The sequence below is a fragment of the Triturus cristatus genome, chromosome 11, assembly GCF_964204655.1.
Source record: "Triturus cristatus chromosome 11, aTriCri1.1, whole genome shotgun sequence".
NCBI lineage: Eukaryota > Metazoa > Chordata > Amphibia > Caudata > Salamandridae > Triturus > Triturus cristatus.
In genome coordinates, this window is record NC_140594.1 from 385167476 (window position 1) to 385187902 (window position 20427).

At 43.7% G+C, this 20427-nt stretch overlaps 1 protein-coding gene across 2 annotated transcripts in view; it reads right to left on the reverse strand.

Moving 5' to 3' along the window:
- ANKRD39 (ankyrin repeat domain 39) overlaps window positions 1-20427 on the reverse strand; it is a 104726-nt gene that overhangs the window by 58090 nt on the left and 26209 nt on the right. For both annotated transcript variants that reach the window (XM_085634597.1, XM_085634596.1), the window contains one exon: window positions 6119-6251. In XM_085634597.1, the coding sequence (XP_085490723.1) occupies window positions 6119-6230 (112 nt within the window). In that variant the 5' untranslated portion in view covers window positions 6231-6251. The remainder of the gene's footprint in view (window positions 1-6118; window positions 6252-20427) is intronic.

A 20427-nucleotide genomic window follows, 5' to 3' on the forward strand; every position in this document is an offset into this window, starting at 1 on the left:
CTACATTGTACATAAAAGTAAGATCTATAAGAAACAGAAAGGTGAAGATAAAGACGTAAGGGAACTCTGGTTAGGCATATACTACACTCTACGGGAATGTAAAGAAGACAGCAAGATGGAGTAGCCACGTACTATACAGAGGGGATGAGGTGAAAGAGCAAACATTTGTAGAAGAGTTACAAGAGATAGGTGACTTGTGGGGACAGCGAGGAGCATTAAATAATTAAGGGTGACAGGATGCATGGATCAGAGAATGAGTCAGTGGTAGTTGCTTAGCTGTTGGTCAAAACAAGAAAGGTTTAGTCTTTAGCTTTCTCTAAAAGGTAATTAAGGAGTCAGATTGTCTGATTTCGAATGGAAGCAAGTTCTAAATTGTGGTTGCAGCACCGAAAAATTCTTGAGTGGCTACTATTTTGTTTTTGAATTTGTTTCCCTCAATGGTGTGATTTTGTAGACTTCTTAAGCTTTAGTTCCCTCTGGACTATTTGATCATAGATAGCAGGAATTCGTGTTTGCTCAGGGATATCGCTTCGTAGTGGTCCTTCTAATACTCTACTCCTCCTTTTTCCACCAAATCCACAGATCTCAGCCTGGTGGCTACTTCTAATGTAGAGTCCAACTTTACAACACAAGGTTAACATAGCCAAAGCTGAAACCAGGAGCATGTGTCATTTGCAGAGGCATGGGTGCTGATCATTTGAAAAGGGCTTTTCTTTCACAGGTGGTCTAGCAACACCAAGTGAGGAAAGCCTTGTCCGGCGCCTACATCATGAATTACAGGAAGCTACAAACCCCCACCTTCATGGACAGGATGACATTCTCTACGATTTGCTTTCTATCACCACATGTTCTGAACTGGATGAACTAGAATGCAAGTGGTTTCGAGCTTCTAGAATCCAGAGGAGTGTATATACTTGCTGATTTTAAAGTGGAACGGTCACAGAGCAAAGATCACAGAGGCACTACATGTATGGTAAGAATCTGATCAAAGATGGTGCTTGAGCACGAGTAGAGATGTGCAGTATTGCAAGGCTCTGTCAAAAGGCATGTCATGTTTTTCATATTTTTCTGAGGATTCCCAGATTCTTATGGAGGGTATATTCAAGTAGCAGGTAAAATCTTTAAAGACTCAATGCTGAATGGATAAAATATACTAAACAATCTTTCCTCTGAGCTTAGGCCTACAGCACCCCCTAGTCACAAGACACACCCTTCTGGAGCTGTATTTCATCCATACTTAGAATGTTCACCCACTGGTAAACACAGGAGGAACGAACTGTCAAGACTAACTTCGAAAGAAGGAGCGCGGCCTGCGAGTGGGTAAAGCAAAGCACTCTCAAGCTCCTAGTCTTAGGTTCTGAGCCTTTAAGGGGATATTCCATCAGTTCTTCACCGCTCCATGTCTTTGACATCCCATGTATAGGGCTGAAAAACCGAAGAGCAAAAGAGTTATTACACTAAGTAAATTAGCTTGACAGCAGATGCGTTAATCGACCAAAGTATCCCTGTGGGAGTCATACCTGTGACCTGCTGGGTACACTTGCATGTTGCAGCATGAAGCCGGGGAACTATTTCAATCACAAATATAGGACTTGCAGATCACATTCACGCTGCTGCAGCAGCAGGCACATTATCCTAATGAGCTGTATTCATTTCACAGCATCATGTGGCTTGCAGGTTATGAGCATATCTCTTCCACGGGTGCATCGTCTTTAGAGATATGTGAACAAGAATGGTACTTTTCTCATTACTCAAAGATCTCTGCAGCATTTTGTTTCCATTACAGAGTTCCTAGTTTTGCTTTGAACTTTTATTTTTGGTCCCTATTCAAAGGTGGAGGCCACTGGTGGGCACTACAAACGTATGGCCTCACTGGGCACATGGTCCTTGATCACAGGAAATAAAATAGGCATGGAAGCTATGTTCATGAAGCCCATCACCTTTGTTTACTCTTCTTATTTCACTTTTTGGGGTATGTGTAGGCTGTCCAGTCATATTAATAGCGATTCAGAGAGCACTCCAATACCCACTGAATGACTACAGAATTTGTAAATCTTTCCTCAAGTAATAATGAGCAGTGGTAGACCTCAGACTATATGGCAAAGGATTCCACACAGATGGGACCAACACTGAGAAGCCAGGTTCACAAATATGGGCCTTATGCAATCTAGAGATGTGTATGACTAACCGGTTTGCAGTTGGACATACATTTAGCTGTTACTAAATAGTGGGAGTGATGGACAATGCATAGACCTTTGAAAAAGATACAAGGGAAGCACAATGCATAGCATCTTGAAACAGATACGAGCTTCCATGGGCAACGACTGTAAAGATTTTTAAACTGGAACAGGACCTACAAAACCGACGGTCACCAGTGACAGTCCGAATAGCTTGATGTTGTATAGATTGAAGGAAGGCACCAGTACATGAATCTAATCTGCATCAAATCAATGCCGTGCAGTAGCATGGAGGTTATATTCAGAAAGATAAGGAAGAATAGGCGACATTTCCTGACATGAAAGGTGCACGATGAGAACAGAGGCAACTTGACAATCCATTTGAACAGAAGAAATCGAGTTTTAACCCTAGACTCTTCTCTAAATTAAAAGGCATACGGCATGCGCAAAACTCAGGAGTCCGTAAAGGGGATGTCAGAGGTTGGGGTTCTTACGAGTAATCACAATCTCTGTTTTGTCGGTGTTGTTTCAGCCAGTGGTATCCCGTGCACATTCTTAGTTCTGGAACACAGTGCTGAAGCATTCAATCTAATAGTGTAATCTGCACATGTGTATAGTTGAAATTATGAAAGAAGGAAAGGACAGCAAGTGGCCTAAGGTACAGATTAAAAAAGCAAAGAAAGAGCTTCTGGATATCACGTTATCCTACAAAGAGAAGAAAGAAAAGGCCCAAGTGCTGCTTTCTAGGAAATAACTGAACCTCGTCAACAGTGCTTACAGTAGCAGAGAGGTGAAAATAATTTAGAAGAAGCATATGCTTGACAGTGTCAATGGCCACCAAGAGGTCGAGTAGAATAAGGGCGCTGACACTATCATGAAGTCATCTAGCACTGTAATGATAATGGTTTCGGTTTCTCAGCTGGACCGAAACCTTGCTTGTGCATCATAATGTTCTAGAGATAAGAATAGTGGTCTGGATATATAAGACTGCAGAATCTTGGAGAATGTAGAGAAAAATATGATACGATAATTGTTATTAACACTGGATAGATCTAAACCGGGTTTCTTCAAGAAGGGGGAGTACAAGGTCAGTCTTTAAAGTACCCAGAACACAACCATGAATTTGAATATCAAAGAGGTGACATATCATGATATTGGTCAGCAAAGAGGAAATCTCACAGGAATTAGATGCAGGGATGAGCCGTATGTGCATTGTAGTAATTGAAGTAATGTTGAATGAACTATTATGTCTATGGAGTAGAAATATTTTCAGCACGAAAGATGAAGTGGATAAGAGACGCAACTCCTCAGTAATATCTTTGGTAGGATCAAGGCTGGAATATTTTAAACATGGATTTTTATTTGTCATTAGCTGATGGAATTCTGAATGAGGAGTACTGTGGATGAGCTTCTCTAATAGATAATTTATTTTTGTTTGTATATATTTTAATTGTTATTGGGAGTCATTGTTACATCTCCAAATACATTTGGTGCAATTAAACTTTCATTTTAACTTGGTTAGAGGGTCATTAAACTAAGGAGAGAGAGAATTTAAGTGCTAATCAGTCTATAAGAAACAAGTGACAGTATATCCAATATTGAATAGGAATGCAATATACAATGCATTTGGCTGAAGGACTGTCCAGTATGAAAGCGGCATTCACAGACGACTGTGGTAGAGGTCCTATTGCGGCCACTTTTACTGATTTCTGGAGTGTGTGTGAATCTGTAGATTTAAGTACATTGAAGGTAGACGGTATCCGGAATTCGTTCCAAGCTTTATTTTCTATATCTATCGTTTTTCATCAAAGACTTGTTGGAACCAAAATTCAATTCTTGAGTCCTACAGAAATAGAAGAAATTTGGGATACGCTGTTCATGAAAAAGATGTGCTATTGTGAATATTATGCATGAAATGCAAAACAACTGGCCTGATATATGACCTTACGTATTATATGTTTAATTGCTGATGACTCAAGGATCTCTTTAGTAGCAACAGTTGTTATAAGCCCTGAGGAAGTCTGTATGGAAAATTGTAACCATAGACGAAACACGTGTTGGCTGTATGACTGTAGGACTCAAGAATTGAATTTTGGTTACAACAAGTCTTTGATGAAAAACGACAGATATAGAAAATAAAGCTTGGAACGAATTTCGGATACCATCTACCTTCAATGAACTGATGTTTTGAAATATTTATGCCACTGAGAATTTCAGTTATTGCTAATTGCTCAGGGAAATGACTTTTGATTTGATTTTAACAATTGCTTGCAATTGTAATTTAACAGTGTGGGGTGGTGACTGTTTCTATTTCCCTTTGATGCAAACTTTAAGAAGTAATTTTTGAGACTCAAACCATTAGATGTTGCGCAGTGAAAACCTCACTACCCATTTCTTGAAAGCATGTAGATTTAAGTAGTTGGTAATGTAAACTCAACCAGAAAGAGGTCTGATCAGCCAGAAGGTGGGGTGAGAGTACAAGAGATGAAGCATCATAATGTGATAATTAGATCTAGAATATGACCAGCCTCATGAATAGCTAAGCATGAAAATTGAGAGTGGGCACAAGAACTTAGCAAGACATGAAAAGTTTGGACATAAGAGACAGAAGACGTACTACACGGAGATTGATGACACCCAGAAAAATTGGGCCAAATGGGCTCTCATGCTACAGGCACAGGAGGTCCTCAATTGGCAGGGGTGTGGAGCTAAATTTAACCAGGTGACATTACCCCATTTCTCCACATTTACTTTCCAACTATTGGTAAAAGAAGGATCGCCATCTGTATCTATGGAACTTTTCTCAAGGCTTATTTTACAACTACTGTTATGAGGTACATTAGTCTAATATTGTCCAAGTGAGGACAACATAAAATCAGAATGCAGAGGGGCGAACATCTTAAAGGGGGCAAGAAGACATTGGGGAACCAGTATTCCAGACCGCAAAGGACCGGGCTTTGTGTGCAAGAGGTTAAAGAACGGCAAGAGAGACAAACGTTTGGGATAAAAGGTACATTATGCAATCATAATTAATGATATGAAAACATGATGAAGAAGAGTTGCTTCACTAACTTGTGCTCTCTGAGTTTATGTTACGTTTCTCTCTTGCTGGTATAACACAGATTAGAGGCAACAATACAGTACCTGTTAGAAAATATGGACTCCTCCCTTCTATTATATCCAGACCAAATACGAGACCCCGTGGTCTTCTTTCCTCCCAACCAAAGGTGGCTAATAAACTTTGAACACATTGGAAATGAGCCTGACCCACACCTACTGAGCTGGAGAAAGGGGAGGCACAGGTTCTTTCCTCATGAAAACCTTTTAATAACAGATCTAAATTGTGACTTTAACAAACATTTCATTGGTTATATATGCGCCTTAACAATTCAAATAGTTCAGTGTTTGACAACCGTACCCAGGAGCACCATTTCTCTTCAGCAGCAAGTCATCTATGGGTGCATCAGAAACATGAGATCTGACTGAAGCAGTGGACGCACAACTGAAAAATATTTATCATCACTGATGCAATACGTCTTACTGGGCAAATACCTCTCCAGGAAAAATGCAACTCAGAAAACTAGAAGTGCCAAAATATTAGAATAATGTGCCACGTGATACAATACACACTATTGTTTGTGTCACATCAGCAGTCGTTTAAGACAGTTAATTAACTTTGCTCCAGACCTGTACCTTGCATCAATCGAAGGTCCTGTGAAACTGCTCTTGGTCATGCCTCAGCTCTCCATATTCATGGCAAAAGGCCTCTTAAGAGCCCCATGGGAACACTGCATTTATAACGATATAATGGATAGCCCAAAGCAAGCACCACAAGACTAGAGCCCATGAGCCATTATGGAAATGTCTGCCCAGCTCACCAGTTGAAATCCCACTTAAAGATAACAGGCATGTCCTCCTTACAGACCACAGACTCTTTTTACCTCTTTCGAAGTCCATCTCATCCAGTGTTTGGTAAACACTCTGTGACGTCACCGAGGAACCATGAGAGCAGCAGGGGACACCATCCACATGCTTGCAACTGTTGGAGGCCATTAAAACCCAGAAATGAGCTTCCTGTGAGGGGTGGGGAAAAGAGAGGGTAGAAAGAGAGTCAGAGGTGTAACACACATACACTAGGCATCACTGTACTAGGCAAGTTAATGCGGGACCCCTTCCCAACCAAGACATGTAATAGTATATGATGCTTAACACAGCAAGTCTCTTTCCTAAAGCATCCTGCCGTTATGCAGAATTAATGACCCTCCCTCTTTAGGTGTATTACCTTGCTGAAGATTTGACAAGAAACAAGAAACTCACATCCATTTTTCATATTGAGCGTATTACATACATTTGCTTCAATTAGAAAAAAAAATCCGTAACAGCATAGGGGTGAATCACTTTATGTTCAGTGTTGGAGACAGTGTTTTCTTTCATATAAATAAAATTTTATGAACCTACATAACACTTAGTGTATCCATACAGATACACAAAAAACATGCTAATTTTTTGAAATATTGAAGGTCTAGTCAGTGTAACCTACGTCCATGATGAATGGGATATAAAAATTGAATTATTATATCAACAGAAAAGGCTGTTGGACCATTTGTGCCGACTGATGTGGTAATGCCCATCAATTTAGATGTTTTAATTTTGCCCCAGCTCTTTAGTCACCTGTCACTCCCTAGTCAACCTCACTTGGACTGATATAGCTCAATCCCTTTTAGCCAGATTTACCTTTTCTGCCTTTATTGAAGCCCAAACAGACCCCCCTCCCTCCCTATGCCTTCTTGCTAGTAGCATCGACTGCATCCACTTAGTCTCCTAACCCATCCTATGCCCTCTGATGCTTTTTCTTCTTCACTGGACTCTATGGACAGCCTTTTCTCCAATTGGATCATGTGGCAAGGTGACCCCTTTTTGGGTGGTCGCTCCTAGTTTTTTATTTTTTGGAACTCACCTGCTGGTAATCTTCAACTCTAACACAAGACCATTGCTGCCCATTGTATAGTGTATATGGCTTAAAACAAAAAGGGACTCTATCCCTTTTTGAGAATAAACATCTCCACTGAGCCTTCCACTGCTGAAATTGTCGATATATATACTGTAACAATGGTTCACTTGGAGCTCATTTTGAATTGTAGTTAATTTTGGATGTAAAATTCCTGCGAACAATCAATGTGAATACATAAAGTACTGTTAAGCCTAGAACTCTCAAAGAAAGAAACCAGATTTAATACAATTGAAAAGAAAAAGGTTATACATGTTATTAATAATGCGTAGGTAAAGGAGTAATCATGGCTAGGGTAGAAGGTAGGAAGAATTACTGTAAGATGATAGAGTGGCTAATGCTCAATTCCATTGGTATTAATGCGGTTGGTGAGCCTCGTGAGTGTGGACTATATTTTTCAAAACAAGGGAACCCTACAAATTGAAGAACCTGAGGTATATGACATGTTTTACGAACAGTGGTTCAAACGGGCCTGTGGTCCCATATATGTTCCCTTTTTCGAGAAAGGAAAACCAATGAAAATAGGTTCCGTACGTTTTTGATGGTGACTCTATAATATACAATGTTATGGATATGCAAACATTCTAAAGTAAAACGACCTCCAAACAGTTTAGTGTATAATGCAATTAATTTATTCAGTGCAGTACATCAAGATATTTTTTCTCAATATATAATTTTGTTGTAGATTTTTTATGATCCAGTGCTCACAAGTAAGTGAAAAAAAGATGCTCTAATGAGTGAAGGAAAAATTAAAACATGCAACTCCTAAAAAGCATAACACTGAACTCATATAAATGAATGTATATAGTAAAACCAGGAGTTAAATATAGTTATGAAGTTGACGGCGTTTCAATCTCAAACATTTGAGATCATCTTCAGGACACCTGAAATCACTGGAAAACAAAAGAAAGAAGGGGTTGTAAGGCCAGAGCAATTAAGGGCCTAATATAGTTATAGAAAATTGTTATGTAGATGGTAGATGATAATTAATATGGATAGTGCAAATTTGATAAAGGTCATCAAGAGGGTATGAGGCCAAATAATGATGAAGTGGTGGAGGTAAGGCCAACATGAGTTTGTGCGAGTTGCGTCGCCTGCATCGTAGTTTAAGGCAGATAGGAGAGACAAGATAGTCGTTTTCCTGTAGTTAATTTGAGCACCAAATTGTGGAAATAGTAAATGCAATGGAACTTACGAAAGGAACCGTGCAGAGTGCGAGCCTTCGCGCTGAAATATAATGAATCTTGAGGTCTCTGTGACGGATATAAGAGAGGGGAGTTTGAGATGGTTAAATTTAATTGGGGCGTGTTCATAGAAGTGTTCATCTGGTGAGAGGTTTTGGCCTATCGGCTAGGGCAGTCGACCTTGAATCAGGGGAACGAGTTCGAGTCTCGGCAATGACAGCTGAACATCCTTTGATTCTGGGCAAATCACAATCTCGCCGTGCCTAACAAAAATGAATGTGTGTCCTCATATAACGCAACTGGTGCTATGTAAAGCGCTTTGATACTCGATACCGGGTCAAGTTCGCGCTATATAAAACTCTGTAAAAAAAAAATAATAATAATAAAACGAAGGTGGGAAACTTATTTGTTAGGTATCAGTATGGAAGGGCAGCGGATATGATCCGAGCTGCAGGGGAGGTAGGGCACACATGTTGTTTAGAGAGAATTAAATAAAAACCTGTGGTGCCGAGCGCCACGGAAGAAGGTCTGATGAAAACGGCATCTGTAGCGGTTCTGTGATAACAGGGAGAACGCCAACTTATGCTAGAGAAATTGTTAAAAGGGGAGGAGGGACTAGCCCAATGAGTGTACAAAATTAGAGACGCCGTCACATATCAGCTGCTTGACACTTAGGAACTTATTCACACTTTTTTGACTTCTAGAATTTCACTGGGACCAATCCATTAATTGTATCCTAGTAGGCTTCTTTCATGGACAGCCTCAAATCCGAAAGTCCCAGCCTATCACTTCCATAAATTTCCATTGGTACTTCGTCTTTTTTGGAACTATTTTCACTTAAGTCTTTAAAAAAGTCAAGTCTCTGGTTCCCATTATTGGATTTTTGTTGTTTCGGTCTTGTTTTGCTCATAATATTTTTCACTTAATTTTAAAACTGTTTGTGAAATGTTATTGCATTGTGTATTATTTTTCTACTGTGTAGGCACAGCTTAAATACTTTACATATTGACTTTGATTCATGCCGGACTGCTTTGTATCACTTTTTTAAAAATAACTGTATTGGTATTTAGGAATTACACAGACATTATTTCAAAGGAATACACTGAAGTGAAATCAGGCTCCCCATCCCTCCTCTCCGACAGTGACAATGGGAAGTAAATGATATCATCACTAAGTCTCCGGTTATCCGCGGGGGGAGAGAGAAGGGAAGGACGGCAACCCATCAATCCCATATACAGAAGCATTCCATTTCTCGGATAAGGACATGAAAAAAGAAAGAAACGACGTTACATATGTTTTCTTGCAATGGTGATATATAGGCAAACATATTCCATTTCTTCATTCTGTCCACGGGGACGCATGCCAACTTTCAACATAGTAACTGATGTCAGGTCGTCAAGTAAGGAAAGGCGTTAAAATCTACAAGTTTGTCTTGGGCAGCACTGAGATTTTAGCTATCGCTCCCCATGATTCTCCGGCACCAGTTGTGTTTTCCCCTCAACTACAGTCTCCTGTGTCCCTGGGGATTGTGGGTCTCTTAGTTCTGATAAAATATAAGATCATGCCTGGAAATCATCGGCAAGCTGTTCATCCTTCCGGACAAATTTCACTTGTATCGTTTCCGCAGTGGCCCACTCACACATGTCCCTTACCCATTCCTCTGTTTGTGGGGGCATAGGTCGAAGCCATCCTATAGCAATGCGTCTCTTTGCTAATACTAACCCCAGGAGAACAAAACAAATACTTAGCTTCTAGTGTTTTGGTGTAGGTAACAAACCCAGCAACACTTGTCGGATCTCCCTAGGGATCATCCAACCTGTGGCCCTCCGGAGGTGTGCAAGCCCATCTTCCCAATCAGAGAGTACTGTTGGACAAGCTCAAATCATATGGGAAAAGTCTGCTGCCCGCGATCTACACTTTGGACATTCATCTGTGCGTGCCGGGTAGATTATATGTAATGTTCGTGGGGTGAGGTATACCCGATGAACAAGGTTGTATTGAAGGAGCTTAAACCATGCATTGGAACTCACATTGTGAACACATTCATGAACCCTTAACAATTCTCCCTACGACAGAGGCTCCTCAACTAATGCATCCCATTTTGGCTGAACGGGCAGAGCCCCACATGGTACGTCATTTCGAAGGTTCGGAAAAGATAGAACACCAATCAACAACCCTGCGCCACATATAGCATCACTTTTAGTGTATTAGTACTGGGGGGCTCCTCTGGGAACGACGGTCAGATCTCCCGTTGTACTCTCGACATCTTTTTGTATTGTAGGAACTGCCCTGTTCCCAAATTAAAGGTGGCCGTCGCTTCCTCGCGGGTGATACATTTCCTATCTACCTACATACAGACGAATGGACGCAACGCCCACAGGGGCATATCCAGGACATAAGCGGCATGTTGCACTACCCACCGTACCACATTTTCCCAGGTTATAGCCACATGTTGTACAATGTATGGAAGCAATGTGGGGATCCCAGTACCAAGCATCAGATCCCGAAAAGGGCGACCGCTGCACATGTCCGCCAAGAGTCGCCTCTCCCAGTTATCTTCACTATCCAGCCAATGCATTGCGTGTTGTAATTGGGATGCCATATAGTAAAACTCTAAACAAGGAACCTCAAGCCCTCCTTTACTCTATGTTCTCTGTTGTGTTGCCAGGCGTACTCTCCTGCGCTTGTTACCCCACAGGATGTCTGCCAGTAAGCCATCTGGTGTCTAGAAGTAGTGCCTTGGAACCATGTAGAGCGAGTGTTTTAATGCATACAGACATCGGGTAGGATAATCATTTTAACAATTGCAATCCGGCCTAGGCCATAGGTCTCGCCAAGATTGTATGGAGCCGCTTAATCCTTTAATCACTTTTACGATGTTAAGATCTAGATACGAAGAGGCTGTATTTGCCAGTTGGATCCACAAGTATCTCGCTCCCTTGGTCACCCATGGTAACCCCTCCTGTGGTAGCTCAGAATGCAGTGTCTCTGCCAGTCTGCCTATAGGGATCAGTTTGGATTTCGTTGGATTGATACGGAGATCCAAAACATCTCCAAATCTTTGTAGCTCCACAAGGAAAGAGGCACCAAACATGTCGGCAGCCTGAGGTAAAACAGCGTATCATCAGCATAAAGGGAGACCACATGATTGGTCTCCCCCAGCTTAATCCCCAGGGTCCCATCCGATCTCGCAGGGCAGCTGACAAAGGTTCCATAGCCACCGCGAACAAGAGTCGTGAAAGCGGGCAGCTCTGACGAATGCCACGGCAAAGGGCAAACATATAGTTACCAAGCTTCCAACTCTTATTCTGGGCATAGGGGCCGTGTAGAGCAGTTGGACCCATTTGAGGAACCCCCCTCCCACTCCAACCCGCTGGAGAACTTGCCAAACATAGGGCCAGTCAACCGAATCGAAGGCCTGTTCGATGTCCAACAGGGCCAGAGCATAATCATCCTCCATCAGGCGTCACAGATTATGAGCAGTACTACTCTTAAGTATAAACCCCACCTGATCTGTATGGATAAGGTGGGACACAGGTCGGGAGAGGTTGTGCCGCCAAAATCCCACTAAGTATTTTCACATCTAAATTTAGAAGTGAAATCAGCCTGCAGGAGTTGGCTAGTAAAGGGTATCCGTCAGGTTTTGGTATAATGGCCACCATGGCCTCTCATATGGAAGGCGGTAAAGTGCCAACCGCGAGTGCTTCGTTGGAGACTTCCAGTAGGCGGTCAACCAGCAGGGGGGCGAACCTCTGATAGAACTCCACCGGTAGCCCATCACTTCCCAAGGCTTTTAGCAGATTTGAGATGTTGGATAGCTATCATGATCTATTCTCTATTAATTGGGGCACTCAGAACCTCAGTCATCTCCAGATCCAACTGGGGGAGCTCGACAGAAGCCAGGAAGGCTCGGACTGCCTCCTGCAGAGGGAGATGCCTAGCCAGAGCCTTAGTGATCACGAACTGTGTTTGTGCACCATTTTCCCGCTATTATCCCAGAGCTGCAAGATGGGGGTTGTGGGCGACTCCCGTTTAACCAATCAAGCCAACAAAGCTCCTGTTTTGTCTCCTTCCATATGCAGGCGTTGTCGGTATGCAGTATGTGTGTGTTTCTCCAACCTGCGCAAATTTGCTAATAAGGCTTCCCGGGTGGCACACCACTCCGTCATAGTGTGAGGGACCACAGAGAGCACCGCATCCAATTGACCCAACTTTGGCTCTTGTATGGCTATGTCTTTTTCCAATTGACGTCGGACCCCATAAGATGTCTTAATACATACCCCTCTAAGGATGACTTTCATGGCCTCCCACTCGAGTGCTGGGCTCGAGGCAGATCTCCAATTCTCCTCCAAGTAGCGCTCCAAAGCATCTGAGAGTGTAGCTACAAATGAGGGATCCCTCAATGCCTCGGTACCAAGGCGCCAGAGGGATATCGCTGAGCGAACCCTGGCCCCTTCAAGGATTAACAACACAGGCGAGTGATCAGAGAGGTATCTAGGTAGATAGGTTATCCTTTTCACCCCAGGCGAAAGCTCACCTGAGAGGAACCAATAGTCTAAACAACTAAAAGTTCCAGACGCTTAGGGTAGTGCCCACCATGTCCCAGATATGCCATAAACCTATTGAGGCTTCCCCCCGCCTTTGTCTTTTGAACATCTCAGAGCCCACCGACTTGTCCTGAACTGAACAACTGTGGGTCTCGCTGGGCTGCGTGATAGCAAAACGCAATATCGCCAGAGCATGGAAGGGAGGAGTTAAGCCTTGATACATTGATTGGGAGTCTTACATGGACTGGTGCATGCAAGCAGAACGAATGATATATGAGAGCAGGGGATGCCCGGGCAAATGGACGAAAATCTGGGGCCCCTGGAATGAGAGTAGTGGTTTATTATGTGCCCCCTTTGGTGAGACCTCCCCATTTGTTGTTGACAGGGAGACGCTGTAATGATTCTAATAGATAACTGAGATTATGCAACACCTGATGATGCTATTGACCCACTGTGCCGTGCTATATCACAATGTAATTTTGTACTGTGAGTTTGCATAATTTGACGACTACTTCCTACTGCACTTTATTTATTTGTGTTGTTGTCTGCTGATTTTTTCCCTTTTTCAATGAAAAAGATTGCCCAAAAGAAAATTTTCCAGACGCTGGGGAGAGACAGGAAAACAATCTTTTTGGTGGGTAACGTTCCCACCATATTTCACACAAGTGCATGCCGTCTAGAATATCTCGTACTGCCCCAGTCAATCAGGGCTTGGCATGGGCTCGGGTGTGGGGGGGCTCACAGTCCAATGAGCCATCGAGGACACAATTAACGTCCCCGGACGATAGTATCGGTGCACCCAAGTATGGAGACACCACTGCCATCAGGGTAGGAAAGAAAGGGACAATCAGCATTAGGGGCATACACGTTAAGAATACATATTTATTTTCCGTCCAATTTCCCAAGTAGAATAACATACCTCCCCTTTCGGTCCGCCACATGGTGTGTGTGTTGAAAGGGAACTACCGGAGCCACCCATATAAGGACCCCCCTTGCAAAGCCAGAATACGAGGTGGCATATAGCTGTCCCCTCCAACGTTTCTTTTAACATGGTAGGGAGGCTTCCAAATGTACATTTCCTGCAGGCATGCCACGGCTACTCTGTACCGTTTCAGGTAGGCAAACACCCTTTTGCATTTCTCAAAGGAAGTAATGCCGTTGACATTCCAAGTAATCAACTTTGGTATGGGGGCTGCCATAGGACACGTAATACATTCTCTTTGCCGCTTCTTGGCCACACTACACCAGGCATCTCTTGTGGCCAATGAAACTCTCGCATCACTCCAGACTCTTCCACCAGACATGAAAGTGGGGACAACAACTCCAACCAAACCATAACATGTACATTATATTGTAGTCCCGTTTCCCCCCTTCCATTGGGCAATATCGCCACCCTCTCCAGTCTTGAGACAGACGAGGTAAGACTGTGCAGATGCCGCCCCATCATCCAACAAAACCCAGAGCAAAGAATAACAAGGAACCATAAACTCATGGTATCCATTTTAGTTTCCCAAGTTTCCATAGTTTCAGTATTGTACATTTTTCAACTGCCTACAAACACTGTGCTATGCTAGTGGTTGGTAAGCTGTGTTTGGGGTGGGGTGCGAGGTCGAGCCTCCAGCTCCCCGGCCAGGTACCAGCCTCTGGGGGTAGGCCCCCGTCGCCTTTGCTTAGGTTTGATCCAGAGGAAAAATACCCCCATACAGTGCACCCTGCAAACAATCCCCCTACATGGGAACCTCTGCATTCCCATTTAGTCCAGGGCTCCGAGTCTTATCACGGGATTGCCAGTGGTTCTGTTTTTTCCGGTCCCGGGCCAGCCTGATCGATCCAGTTGATCAGGAGGAATCTATCAAGGGCACCAAGCACGCCCCTGGGTGGCCCTGGGAATCCAACCAGTCACTCGCTTCCGCTCCTGAAAAGGAGAACAAGGCTTTCCCATTGCTTCCGACCCTCAATTTGGCCAGGAAGAGGAGGCTCTATGTAAGAATTAGGTCCCGGAGACAACATTTTACCATTAGGAAAGTTTTCCGCTGATCTTGCACATGTTATGTGTATTCTGGGTAGATTGAGATCGGGTGCCCATCAAACAACAAAGGACCACGTGTGCGGGTAGCCTGCAAGATGGCGTCCCAGTCCAGAAAGTTGAAAAGCCGGGCTATAATGGCTCTCGGCGGTGCACCAGGCTTGGGTAGAGGAACAAGTGCTCTATGTGCCCGCTCAATCGTAAAAAACCTAGAAAGATTCTTGGGGGCCAAAGTAGAAGTGATCCAGTCCTCGAGGAATAGATTGGCGGATGGCCCTTCTGCTTTCTCGGGAAAATATACGAAGTGCAAATTGTTCCAACGCGATCTCCCTTCAGACCCCTCCACATAGCCATCCAGTCGCACCATTCGCTTTTGGAGGACAAACACTGTGACTTGTAGAATATGGACCTCTGCCTGCAAGGTGTCCACCGTTTGTTCAGTGGTGGTCACCCTGTCTGAGACTTTGGGTAGATCACAGCGCAACAAGTTGACCTCAATGGTGACAAAATCTATTCTGTTTATCATCTCGTGTCAGGTGGTGTGGATCGCCGCCAGCACATCCGCCATAAAGGGGACCAGTTCCGCAGTGTGCTGCATCTCTTCAGGGTGTTTAGTCAGGGTCGTCTCTTGTGCTCTGGGGTCTGGGTTGCACATAGTTTAAGATTTTGTAGCTTGGGCCGCCTGGTTTCCTTTCTTTTTCACCATCTTTGCTGGCCCTCGAGCTATCAGGTATCCCATGGGCTTACCAGGTCTGATCCAGATGAATGTTTCGTGCACCAGAGGCTATCTGGGTGCCCAATGGCTCAATTTCCTCAGTCCCACACAGTACCTGCCGTCCTCAAGTGTGTAACTGTAATGGGTAACACCACCAAGTCCCTTCTCATCTCATTTCCCCGCCGGGGTGTAGCCGCAAAAATGCACTTAGTGGAGCCTCTGCCCAACTCAAAGGGCCACTGCCCATTCTGAGCTGGGGTTTTGTCACATTTATGGGGCCTCCAGGCATAGGGATAAGTCGTTTCAGGCCCGGGCCGTTCCTCTCAACGTGGCTCTGCGCCGTCGCTCCATTCCAGAGCCAGCCACTCGTCCCGATGTCGAACACGGTTCAGCCTTGCTTGCAGTTTAGCGTGGAGCAGGGAAGAAGGCGGCAGGCAGTTGCACGGGCAGCCTCCCTATATGTGCTGCACACCCCGTCTAGTTGTCAGGATACATTTTGTGGCCGGTTCTGGAGTGATAGTAGTCGTTTCTCAAGGCATCTGTGGGGAATCGCCGCTCAGGCACTGCAGGATGTTGCCGGATTTGATCTGAGTCGAAGGGAGCACCGGTGGAAGTGTCAACTCGGCCATCTTGTCAGGTCACACGCTCCTGTCACATTAACAGGGATTGAGCACAGGTTTATTTTATTTCATTTGTGGGACATCTAGCAGGGTTGTGGCCTTATCCTTTGAGTTAAACAGTTGCCCACCCCAAATAATTACCAACTTTCCTACAGTTCACTACAGCAATTGAACTCATCCTACCAGTTAAATCGTAAAATTCACGCTGATTAGCTCCATCTGTCCCTTCGTACACTGACACTTTGAAAAATTACAAATCTAAATGTACGATATTGAAACACAGCTAGAGAAGGAACTATCTTATGTTTGCTAAGACTCAGAGAAGCACTTCGCTTTTATTTTGTTCATTTTTTTAAAAAGGATCTTAGAAGCTAAAGCTGCCTACTTCTCAAGAACTACGTCATGAGTTGTGTTCAAAGAAAGCCCATGAATTTCTTGCCATTAAGCCTGAAGCTTTCCAACCCCCTTTGACAATCTATCACTTTTCTTTTCCGGAAAAAAAAAAATCAAAAAGATTTGTCTCACTTTTGAATGAGACATCTTACAAACTTCTCTCCCTTCTGCTGCAAAGTTGATCAATTTTGCTCCTATTTTGTCAGAGAAGTTTTCTTCTCTCATAACTTCTATTAAATCTGGCTTCCCCATGGATCCATGCGCTCCTCTAATCTTCTACTGTGCTACTGGCCTACGCACCACTGCGCTTCCTGATCTCTGCAATGCTTCATTAAATCAAGTTGAAGTGCCACTTGCCTGGAAATTAGCATTGGTCGTCCGTCTTTTGTGTTAGAAAAACAAATGCAGAATCAACCTGCATGAACAGTTTCTGTGCCATTATCCTTCTGCTTTTTCCAGTTAAGATACTGGAGAAAAAGAGATACTTCGTAAAATTTCACAAGTTTCTGGAGGCCAATAACCTTATGGAAGAAACCCAACCTGGCTTTCGTCCTCCCCACAGCACTAAAACTACCTTGATACTGGGCGATCCATGCCACCTGGATGACACAAGTACCTCATAGGTCCTTATACTGTTGGACCGGTCTTCGGCATTTGACATGGTGGACCACCCTCTACTGAATGATCTTCAACCCTGCCTTTCAGAATTTGACCATTCAGTTGCCTGGATGAAATCCAGGCAACAGCACAATATGCAACCCTGTCTTCCATAAAAACTCTGGCTTCCATAAAATCCTATGTTCAGGATCATGTCACACAGTTATCATGCCCCCTTTTCAATCAGATATCACACCTGTGGCTCAGGGAGAACCTCGCTCTTTAACAAATTGGTGCGTCCACTAGCACATTTTATGTGCTCTTTTGGACTTTGTCCCCTGAGCTACACAGACAATACGCAAAATCTTTTTTCTGTTAGCAACACAGTCCTCAAAAGTGTCACCTACATTCAGGGATTGGATGACACACATCACTAAGTAGATGTCCTGATATTCTCTTAAAATCAATACAGATAAATAGAAATCATGGTGACTCCCACTCAAAGATCCCAAATCTTGTCTTGCTAAATTTATGGTTCCCAGACTGGACCCTCTCCCCACCCACACCACTTCTGTACACAAGCTAGGATTCATTATCAACCATGACTTCTCACTATCCACTCAAGTGAACAAATTGGTCCCGGTCTGTTTCTTATTTTTCAGAAATGTGAAAACAAATCTTCCCCTATCAGGCCAAACCATCTTGTTATGTGGTAGTCCAGTCAACCATACTTAAAAGACTTGACTACTGCATTTCACTTTTTTTCTTTTTAGATGGCCCGGACTATGTTCTGCAACAACTACAAAACACTGCTGATATAATTGCTCTATTACTTCCCAAATGCTCTTCTGCTACCACAGCCCTAAACTCTCTCCATTGGCTTCCAATTAAAAAGCAAAATATGTTTAAGGCACTTAGCTTGGTCTTCAGTGCCACCCATAATCAGGACACCATATATCTTCGGATAAAGTTCCCCTTCTACAACCCCAGGCTCTATGTTGGGAGTGGGATCGGGTTTAGGGCCATTGGAATAAATATTAATCGGAGCAGATTCGGAAATCTAAACATTCACAATGCTACTAAATTATGATATGGTTCAGTTTAATTTTGTTAGAAAAAAAGAACTATGCAAATATATCATTTTAAAAAAGTCCACACGACAAAAACAAATAAAGAAATGAATGCACGTAACCAACGCAGTATATATTATGGAAGTTAGTTTATCTCATTCTATACCTCAACAATGTATAGTGGATCACAGAATCTCTTGACAATACTTCTGACCAAGCCAATTTTAAGAAAATGTAATCTTTCTAACAGGGACTTTTTTCACAATGCACAATTACGTGCTCTTATTTAATTAATGATGTGTCTTATAGAGCGCCCGAATCACCCCCCGAAGGGGTATCTCCGCGCTATGGAAGTGCTATTAGGTCAGCGTAGGGAGACTGACCTATAGATTTCCTGCCTTACCCTATACTTTATACCTTCACTCTCTTTATTAGTCAGTATGCTGTGCAAATTCAATTAAGTATTTTATTACTCACGGATCCAAGCGAAATGACATATAGTTTGGAATGACAACAGAAGTTTGCAAAATGCAAAAGAAGACTATAGCGTCTGAAAGAAGGGCCCTGCAGAACAAACTAACAGAAGACACTGTATCCAATGATCCCGCCTAAGGTGACACAGTTTGAGCTGGGAAGTTGGCGGCAGGGGGTGGGGAGGCGGAATGGGACTTTGAAGACTTGGTCACTAGCACACACAGAGACATAACCACTGATAAAGGGTTGGGCTTTTCGTTTCCCTCCCCGATCAAGGGACTATGGTTGTTCCTTGTTACTGTTTTGGGGTTCCTTAACGGGTGCCCATAAGGTAGTCAAGACTCATCCCTTTTCCACAAATGGGTCAGAAAGAATCTCACAAGGTCCCAAAGGAATGTAGAGGGAGGGGCCTCCCAAGAACAAATCAGAAGCAAATCTGGCAACCACTATGCCGTCATTAGCGAAAGGACTGAGGGTACTGACCCGAAATGTTAAGGGCCTAAAGGAGGGAGATAATCTCATATCTGGATCACTCTCAGGCAGACGTCTGCCTTTTACAGGAAACACATTTGCTACATATGGACTGAAATAGACTTAAATCCCGATCCTTCCCACAACAGTTCTTTTACTCATTGACACACAAGACAGCCGGGGTTGTGCTACTGTTCTCACGCTCTTTTCGTGGAATAGTGGGTATGAAAGTAGCAGAGATTAAGGGACGCCTCTTGGGATACCGTATAAACTTTGGTTCCAATTCCATTACTCTAGGGTCTATCTACGCTCCTAACGAGGGACAGGACCAGTTTTTACATGGGGCAGTAGCAGACATCATGACCACACAAGACCGATGGGTGGTGCTAGGAGGAAATCTAAACCTGGTATTCCACAATGATGTAGCTCGGTCACCCCAGCGGCAGGAAGCAGCAGGGGCGATTAGTCCAGCGGGGGGCCTATGCATGCAGGAATTGGGAGAGATTTGTGGCGGGGAAACCACCCAGACTCAAGAGTTTACACCTTCTACTCCCACTCACATAAATCCTACGCTAGGCTGGACTACTTCCTGGGTTCTATAGAGGTCCAGACTGCAACACGCTTGGTGGAGATTGAACCCGCACCCTATCTGATCATTCAGCGGTCCTGTTGGACCTCACTCTCCCACCTCAAGGCCAAGAGTCCTGCATGTGGCGCCTACAGGAAACCCTGCTCCACAGACCAGAGGTAGTGCAACAGATAGACAGGGCAATTAGGGACTACTTGGAAGTAAACGATACCCCTGAGACCTGGATAGCGATGGTATGGGACGCAATGAAAGCGGTAATCAGAGGGGAGTTGATTGGCACCTCTGCGGCGGACAACAAATTCAGGCGAGACAAGCCTATACAATCACAAGTGCGAGAACTTGATTACATCCATCATCGCACTTGGGCGCCCAGGGTTTGGCAACAATTATAGGCGTTTAGGAAGCAATTAGCCAGCCTGGATCTAGGCAGCACTGAGTACTCGATATTACGCCTCAAACATGCATTTTATGTAGGGGGGAACAAGTGTGGGAGAATGCTAGGGAATAAACTCAAAGGGCAGTGCCAAGCCAATGTGGTGGAAGCATTGATAACAGA